A 9,350-nucleotide genomic window follows, 5' to 3' on the forward strand; every position below is an offset into this window, starting at 1 on the left:
CAAATCTTGTCTTTACAATCATCCGCACAACTAGCACCCTAGACCAACCCACTATATCTCTCACCCACAGATATTATACATCATTGTTCTCTTTGCTTTTACCCTGCTACGTAGCAGCCAGAATGACCCTTTTAGGTCAGATTATGTCACACTTCTGCTCAAAACCCTCCTGTGGCTTTCCTCCATGACCCGGTTTCCTCTTTTCCCATGCACCCATTTCTCTACCTCAACTCTTTCCTCTTGCCACCTTGAGTCCAGCATACTAGCCACCTTGTCCTCAGAACATGTCAAGCACACTCCAGGCTCTCCATTTGCTTTGCCTGGAATGCTCTGCCCCTAGATATCCACATAGCCTACTTCCCTGCTTTCAGGTTCCTATTTGATTATCACATTACAAAGGCCTTCCTAGACAACCCTATAAAACAGTCCTTTTTCCAGTTAACTGTTAAGTAACAAAACCTAGGGCTAAATGGCCACTAAGCCACTAAGAACATGCCTGTATCAAACTTTGCACCAATGACACAAAATGACATACATGCCTTCTGATGTGTACAGGATTCACATCACCCGTTTTTCTTGCACAAAATATCTCAATCTCACTCTAACTCAGACTAACTAGAAAAAGATTCAAAACAAGCATCCTTAAGCAAATACTGGACTCTTCACTTCCTACAGAAAGCTTCTGCAACGCTATTCCTGTTCTTCCAGACTTTTCCATGGCTAGCTCACTAAATCAAGATTTAGCTTAGATTTAACCTCAAGACCTCTCCCCCTATCAAGTTATCCTCATCTTCACAGCATTGACCACTGCCTGAAAATCCTCTCCCCATTAGAACGTTTCAGAGGCTTGCCTTTCATTAGTTTTAATCCTTAAGCTTTTAAAAGTCTGATCAATCAGAAGGCAAGGTTGGAGACGAATACTTTTCAACACTTCCCTTAAAAACTCAAACTTTAGATTCTTCCTTGGAGTAAAACAGGCCCTTCACTGTTTACAAGGTTGAGTTGCAAAAATTCTCTTCATGTTTTTCCCTGTATTCCCCCATTCAATCTTGGCTGCCACAATCAGACAGACAGAAAGCGCGAGGACACTTTTTTCTTGCATCTGTAGTGGAAACCTTAGCAGCAGACAGTAACTGCTCCAGGCCTGTCAAATAGATGCATTTTCATATACTCATTCTGATTCCCACAGCCTTCTCAGACACAATATAGTGAACCAACAGTTGTTTTCTCATCTGCTACCAGGTATCCCATATTCCATCTATAATTTCATCTTTAAAGCAGGGACCAGCAAACCTTTCCTATAGGGGGCCACATGGGGGCCGGACCCGTGGCACAAGCGGTTAAGCACACGCGCTCCGCTGCAGCGGCCCGGGGTTCGCCAGTTCGGATCCCGGGCACGCACCGACACACTGCTTGGCAAGCCGTACTGTGGCGGCATCCCATATAAAGTGGAGGAAGATGGGCACGGATGTTAGCCCAGGGCCAGTCTCCCTCAGCAAAAAAAGAGGATTGGCAGTTCTTAGCACAGGGCTGATCTCCTCACACACACACAAAAAAGGGCCACATGGTTGTTTTAGGATTTGCAGGCCATAAGGTCTGTTACACCCATCTCTGCTCTTGCAGTGTCAGAAACAAATGAGCATGGCTGTGTTCCAATAAAACTGGACACAAATTTAGATTTTGTAATTTTTCATATCCTATAAGCTATTTCGATTTTTCCCCATTTAAAAATGTAACCACCACCTTAAAATCAGACAAAAACAGGCGGCAGGACAAGCCAGTTTGCCAACCCCATTCCAAGGAGTTTGACAAGCATTCCAGGAGACATCTAGATTTCTCTAGAACTTGGCTCTACTCGATTTATGATAAATAAGCTGAGACAATACTTTGCTTCCAACTGTATTAGTGTCTTTTTATTCTTTTGGTAATCTCTTCCAGAGTTAACTACTTCCGTTTGTAGGTGATGAAATGTGTAAGGAATCCACTTCAAATGTAGGCACTGCTATGAGCATGGTCTTGCCCTTTACTTCAACTCAGAATTAAGACTTGTGATTCTTGGTTTTATATTCCAGTCCCAGAAGTAGTTTTCACTGTAGAAGTTATCTGAAGACAGTCTTATGCTTTCTAGTAGTGGTCTACAACCAGGCTCTAGCTTCTCCAGGAACACTATACAAGATGGATTTAAGTATGTATTAAACTAAGAGGCATTCTCTCAAATGAGTTTAAATGCATTTTATTTTTAGACAACCTACATGACATGTTTTTTCCTTAAAAACAATGCCTCCGCTCCAAATAAATCAAGGTCAAAATAAACGAAGAGCTCAAGATGACATCAGTCCCATTTGTCTAAGTCCTGGTGTTGTGTGGATGAAAAGCAGCAGCCAGTTATGACAGGTGTAGATCCAAAGTAATAGCCAAATTTGTTACTGTAAAAAAAAGAAAGATTGTATTAACACTTTTTCCCCAATATGAAAATATTTAACATTCCTAACCTGCAGATGTATTCCCCTATTCAATCTGAGCTGCCACAAAGACAGGCAGAAAGCGCAGGGATTTCTTTCTTTTGCATCCCAGTGCAAACCAAATGAACAACAACAAATTGTTCAAGGTCTATCAGTGGGTGCAGAACCACCTTCACTAATCAGAGGTAGCACATTTTCCTGAAAAGTCTCATTCTGAGCAAAGTCCCACTCACATACTTTGTTCTACCAAAACCTCAGATAGTCTCTGAATAATCCCTTTAGCAACAAGTCATCTGTCCTTTCCTAGGACATTTCTGCCCATTGTTGCCTCTAATCTTATTTAGTGTGGCCTAAAGTTTATCTTGATCCTAATTTAGGTGGAAGCTTCTAAAAGCTACCATAATGAATGCTTTCATTTCCCTTTTGCCGCCAGCAATTCCTTGCATAGCAGACATTCATCTGTTTATTTCATTTTACTAAAGCAACTTTCATGTTGAGTCAGCAGCCAGCTCTAAACTGTATTTTCTAAAAGCTAGTAACATCAAGGCTTTCAATGACCAGTTGTCAATTATCAGTAAACCAAAGTAAAAAAGGTTTTGATATTCATGTATATATGTGGCAAAATATGAAGAGAAAGGCAGTCTGATTTCGACAGGCCATTTTTGGGAGAAAGATCAACATAGGGTGTTGCCTCTGATCTCCAGTATTTAAGCTGTGCTTTACAATGCCATCAACAATAAGTTTTCTTTAGCTAAAGAAAGATTCTAAGCCTCTGTGCCATGAAAATCTTTTCTTGTGTGAAACACAACCCTCTTCAGACTCCCAAAGTAAGAGAAACAAGACCTAGACCCACATTTTAAAAGGACTGCTGTAGAATCCATTCTAACTTGCCCAGTGGCATGAAAAAGGAGAATCACACCTAAGATATCTCCATTTTTACATTACTGATTTTGACCCACTTCCTTATACTTACACATTTTTCCATTTCTAAACCATCCTTAAAGAAAATCATATATGGGGTCACACCATCCTCACGGTAGTCCAGCAGAGCAACCATGCCATCTGGATTCATGTTTTCACCAATAAAGAACTTAGGAAGCAAACAATACCCAGAATTAGTCTATTATATACAGATGTATCATATGAAAACTGCAATAAAACAAAGGATGGTTCAGAACACCACAATTTAATCAAGAGACTTTCAGCTACTAAAGGCTCTGATGCCTAGGAGAAAAAATGCTCACTAATCAACCTTCTGTTCACCCAGTTAACACACTAATAATGACCAAAATTAACAGTACAAAGCAGTCCAGGAACAATTTAGGCTTTCTGGAAACTTGCTCTCTCAACCCCACATATACAATTTCAAACCCTACAAGCCTGTACACATAGTCAAGCACAGGGAACGTAAGGCTACCAATGAAAGAGCACATCACAAGGGGAGTTATCTTATGGCCAAAGGATGTATGAAAGCTGGAAAATTAAAGACCCAGGTTGTGGTGGGTTTGTTTCTTTATTAAGTCTTAGAGGTAAGGCGAAGTCATTGAAGTTCCCCAACAGAACCAGCTCAGATCAGAAAGAGCTCCGGTGGCAATGAAACATACAGGAATTGTAAAGAGAAAGAAAACTGGAAGACCACTTAGGAGGTTAAGAAGCGATTCAAGAGAGGAACTAAGCGAATAGGGATGAGATTCTGGAACCAGAAGACAAGATCTGGAAACACCCTTGGGAACAGGGAAAGTTACTGTCTACAGCCTCCACTACTGGAGTTGCATCTAAATTATTTAAACTGCTCAAAAGCCCAGGAAAATAACCACAATTTAATTACATCCAAGATTCATCAAGTAACTAATTTTTTGTTCTCACAGCTAAAACCGTACAATCCTTTGATCCAAATATTTAAGGTATTTACCTGGTAGTTTTTGAAATTAGCAAGGATGTGCTTGATTTGTTCTGCAGCCCCTGTCATAAAAGGTTTTACTCTTTCTGGTCTCTGTTCTTCAAGTTTGCCTTTGATTCTAAAACAACGTTTTATTAATAGGTTAAAGTATTGAGTTCTGAGCAAAATAAATCTCATTAAGTAAAAAATCCAAACAGAAACAAACACACTGAAAAAGGCAACTAGCTGTCAAGGAGCAAAATAATATGACACAATCGAGAAATTACTAGTTCACAGGATGGATGTTTCAAGACTGTTCACAATTTTGAATCTTATTAACTTATTTCCAAAGTACTATCTGAAAAGCTAAAACCAGACTGCATGCTCCACTATACTCTCATTAGTTTATTTATAGAAAAGCAACCATCCTAGTGAGCTCATCAATAAAAAAGGCCTTTCACAAGTACACCTGCTGCTGCTAAAGATCCTCCAAGTCAGCCAAACCCTAAATCCTAAGGCACATCAGCTGGTGTGCCAGTATCACTTACGATTTCATGTAATCTTTGATGTACTTCTTGTAGGCTTCTTTTGTGAAGCTGGTTTCCTGCAAGTGATGGTTCATGACAATATCAACACCAGTGATTACTGTGCTTTCGGTACCTTCGCCCTCGGGGCCTTCAGCGGAGGCATTTCCACCAATGAGCGAGTCATCAATGTTACCCTCTGTCCTACTGACCATCTGCATTAAGAAAAAATAACTTAGTTGTGAAAAACATCCTTGACCTTAGCATAAACGCATCCAAAAAATCGGCTATGCCAGCAGTTCAGGAACTCATCATCCTTCCAAACATCCTTGGCTCTTGTTGAAAACCACAAAAACCTCATCATGGGAAAAAAACTTATGAGCCCTAGATTTCCTGAAACATCTTAACTCAACAGGAATTCTTTGCCTGTCGACCGGAACGAAGACGGGGTCATTCACCACCAAGTGGAAGTCATGTGTGGGCTCTCGGGTTGCTACGGGCTCATGAGCCAGTAGGGACAGGGCAAACGCTGAAGGGCTGGGGGCTCCCAAACCAGAAACAACCTGTCCCGGACGGCCCGGGCCCGGGGGGAGGATGGGCGCCAAGGCGGCGGACCTATTTCCAGGCTCAGCTCCGCCTCCACTTTTCTAGAAAAACCCGAGCCCGGAAAGAGCGTCTCCTCCGCCAGGAGGCAGCGGAGAGGATTGCACAACCTCGGGCGGGGGAGCGGCGGAAACCCGAGCCTGCCCGGCCTCGCCTCGCCCGCGCCGCGGCCCAGCCGACTCACCTTCCCCTCCACCTCCAGGCACAGCCCGTCCGCGATCTCCCGGATCTTGTAGATGTCGGAGAACATCTCATCATCTGCTCGGGGACACAGACCCGCCTGTCACCGAGCGCCCGGGGCCCGGAGCCCGGAGCCGGCGCCATTTCCCGCGCCGCCTGGCCGCACGCGGCCCCGGCCCTGCCCGGGCGCTCTAGACGCGGCGCGGAACCAGGCACCGACCCCTCCTCGCTCCCGAGACGGCCGTCCCCCAGGCCCACGACAGCGGCGGCGTCCGTCCTCCCCGCACCCCCGACCCCGCGCGCGGCAGTAGGGGTAGTGCAGTCACGACTCACGGCTGATGAGGTCCCGGTAGATGATCATGGTGACAGCCGGACGGAGACGACGGCGGCGCAACTTAGCAGGAGCTCGCAGCGAGCGCGGTGCTGCCGGAGCGGCGCTCGGGGGGAGGGGGGAGCGGGCGGAAAAGGCCGACTCAGCCGCTCCCCAACCTCATATAGAGGGCACGTCCACCTACGTCATCGCCCGCTGCGCCTCCGGAAGTGCCGTAGGCGGTGACGTGGCACGCAGAGCTGCGCAGGGGGCGGGACCACAGCGCGGGCTGGGGGGCGGGGGGAGGCGAGCATCCGGGGACCTGGGCCGGGGACACAGTGCCGCGTTTCACGGAGCGCGTGGGGGCGCGTTGTGGAGAATGGTTGGGGGCAGCGGGGAGGAGCGGGCTGAGGAAGGTGCGGGAGGATTTCCGGGGCCTTAAGCGGGAGAGTGGGGCAATTGGGGCCTGGGGCCCTACCCGTCGTTAAGCTGTGGGACTGCCCCGGCGGGTGCTGAGCCTGGGTGGGGCTTAGATGAAATGTCTTCAAGCTTCCGCCCTACGCCTCGCTTCGCGCAAGCTCCCACCCCTTTCTGGAAGCTAAATGTCACTGTTGTAGTGGGTACGGAGGGTCGGGCCCTGGAGGCCTTGGGGGACCAATGAGGCTGTCCTCGAGGATGAGGGCAGGGCCTGGGTTTTGGACTGGCCTCTGTGATCTCCCAGGGCCTCAGAGGACTTTTCAGCATTTGCCCCAGCTGCTGCCCCAGCTGCAGTTTTCCGACGCCTTTTTGGGCAGAGCTGGGTCCGGTAATGGGATCTAGGTCATCCCGCTAGCCTCTGGGAGCAGTCATGGGGGTGCAGGGTCTGTGGGGAGGGACTTGGGGGGGGAAGGAAGGTGTCACGGAGTTGGCATAGTTTTCCCTTCTCTCAGTTGAATCCTGTATTGGAGAGCTTGTGGATTCCTCAGGCAGACAGCTGAAGAGCTCTTGCCCTTTCTGTTTTGCACTTGTCTTGAATTATGTCCTTTGTTTGAAAAAAGGGTCTGTTTTCCAAATGTTGGAGAGGATGTGGAGAAACAGGAACCCTCATACACAGCTGGTGGGAATGCAAACTGGTGCAGCCGCTATGGAAAACGGTATGGAGATCCCTCAAAAAATTAAAAGTACAAATAGCCTGTGATCCAGCTATCCCACTACTGGGAATCTATCTAACGAACCTGAAATCAATAATCCCAAAAGACCTATGCACCCCTATGTTCATTGCAGCATTATTCACTATAGCCAAGAAGTAGAAGCAACCCAAGTGTCCTTGGACTGATGATTGGATCAAGAAGATGTGGTATATATATACAATGGAATACTACTCAGCCTTAAAAAAAGACAAAATCGTCCCATTTACAACAACATGGATGGACCTGGAGGGTATTCTGTTATGTGAAATAAGCCAGAAAGAGAAAGACAAACACCATATGATCTCACTCATATGTGGAGTATAAACCAACACATGGACAGAGAAAACTATTGTGGTTACCAGGGGCAGTGGGAGTAGGGGGTGGGCACAAGGGGTGAAGGGAGACATGTATATGGTGATGGACAAACAAAAATGTACAATCCAAAATTTTGCCATGTTATAAAGTACTAAAACATCAATTTAAAAAAAAGGGTCTGTTGTCACTTTAAGATGAAGATGGACTTATAACCCAGATGCTAGAAGGTTAAACATAAAAGCGGGGAACTTCCCACCTCCCAAGTGTTGTTTGGACTTTAAACCCAATTACTAAGGACTAAAAGAAACCAATTTCTCTGTTTAGTCACATCTTTAAGGCAAAGATGTATGCCATATGAAACCCAAGAGCTTGCCATTCCACGGTATTTTTATGCTCTACTCTGTCCCTAGCACTGGGTTTTGCACAGAGGTCCCAATGGTGAACAATTTAAATCCAGTTCCACCCTCAGAAAGTTTCTTTCTAGTAGAAGAATCAGGAAATTATAACACATTAACAGTTTTCCCTAAATCCGTTAATGATGCATTCCACAGAGTAAGTGAGAGCAACTGTTGTGAAAGAGCAGGGCACAGGACAGTGAACTGAGATAATGGAGGAGTCAAAATGGAAAAGACCCAGGAAATGGGACCCTCCCGGGAAAATGGGGTCTGGGGCTGCACCAGACACCCCAGAGGACACTGGGTAACTAGGAGGAAGCTAAAAAATGGGGTAAAGGGAATTAGAAGACAGATGGACATCTTCTGACAGGTGGTCTATGAAGGGTCTCTCAAACCTCTTGATTATTTCTGGACTGTGTTGAGTGGAACAGATTATTTTCCCAGGCATATCACAGTTTAATTATTTTCCTCAGCTTTAACATTCTCAAATTATTCAGAAAGATTCCCATTCACTCCTACAGTGCCCTCAAACATTACTCCCTCTACTCCTCTCCAGTTTTATGTTTCATTAAAAATGTTTTTTCAAGTTTTGTAAAAACAGCCACAGTGAAGACATCCTGAAGTGTTAAGTCAAAGCACCCTAGGTTGAATCATGGCTTTAGGTGTTACTAGTCCTGTGACCTTGGGAAAGTCAGCCTCCCCAAGCCTAAGTTTAAAATGGAATTTTTTTGACTTAAAAGGACTTTGGGGAGTTAAATAAGATGACGAAAAAAATGCTTAGCATCCTCAATAGGTTATCAATAAGTATTGGTTGAATTTGATGCCTAATTCTTCCCAAATTTATTACTTTTCAAAATATTTCTGAAACTATTCTGTTAACCCTGTATATTATTTGGAAATATTTTGGGGATTTAGTTTAGTGTTAAAGACATTCTACTATTTAATCACAGCACTGTAGTGGATCACTGAAAGAAGTCAACTTGTGTCCTTGTGAGATTTCTATCTCAGGTTCAAATTTGATAGCTCATGGCAAGTCAGTGACTAGACATCCTAAAAAATAAAATCTTGGGAAAATCTGATTTGTATTTCAGGATATTTTAAAAACTCCATGCTGTGGTCTAGAAAATCTGTGCTGTACCTTGAAAATACCTATTTAGAACACCAATAATACAAATAGGGGACAATTAGCCACAAATTGCAAGCCACTGTCAAAATTACAAGGATTGGGCTTTTATCTAAGCTGATTAGTTTTTACTTAGGCATCATTTGAATTTTTTTATAACACTCCTTACAAAGCAGTGATTTCTAACAAAATCTAAGATTGTCCTGAATTTTACAGCTATATATGACTCGGTATTTCTTTCAATTAAAGAGATTTCAAAGACAATGCCTTCTGGCCTCTTCACACAAGTTCTCACAGGAGAAAAGCACCTCAGGAGGGTTCGCCATTTTATCAGTTAGGGATAAACTACGATGGCTTAAACACATAGGGGCTTATTCTTTCTTACAAAAG

At 44.5% G+C, this 9,350-nt stretch overlaps 1 protein-coding gene and 2 non-coding genes across 3 annotated transcripts; all 3 read right to left on the reverse strand.

The window, feature by feature from the left end:
- Positions 1 to 1,027: 1,027 nt before the first annotated feature.
- Positions 1,028 to 1,161, reverse strand: LOC147916122 (small nucleolar RNA SNORA31). Its single transcript, XR_015553534.1, has one exon. It is a non-coding gene; the product is annotated as a small nucleolar RNA SNORA31 (small nucleolar RNA).
- Positions 1,162 to 2,217: 1,056 nt separating this feature from the next.
- On the reverse strand, positions 2,218 to 6,144 carry TPT1 (tumor protein, translationally-controlled 1). Its single transcript, XM_004433638.3, has 6 exons — positions 5,982 to 6,144; positions 5,653 to 5,726; positions 4,890 to 5,080; positions 4,375 to 4,480; positions 3,436 to 3,552; positions 2,218 to 2,426 (listed from the first exon to the last, which is right to left on the reverse strand). The coding sequence occupies exons 1-6, from the start codon at positions 6,007 to 6,009 to the stop codon at positions 2,424 to 2,426; spliced, it is 519 nt and encodes a 172-aa protein (XP_004433695.1). The 5' UTR covers positions 6,010 to 6,144; the 3' UTR covers positions 2,218 to 2,423.
- LOC147916123 (small nucleolar RNA SNORA31) lies at positions 2,497 to 2,626 on the reverse strand. The gene has a single exon (XR_015553531.1). It is a non-coding gene; the product is annotated as a small nucleolar RNA SNORA31 (small nucleolar RNA).
- Positions 6,145 to 9,350: the final 3,206 nt, after the last annotated feature.

Source organism: Ceratotherium simum, chromosome 10, assembly GCF_057802395.1.
Source record: "Ceratotherium simum simum isolate JZ-2026a chromosome 10, ASM5780239v1, whole genome shotgun sequence".
Lineage (NCBI taxonomy): Eukaryota > Metazoa > Chordata > Mammalia > Perissodactyla > Rhinocerotidae > Ceratotherium > Ceratotherium simum.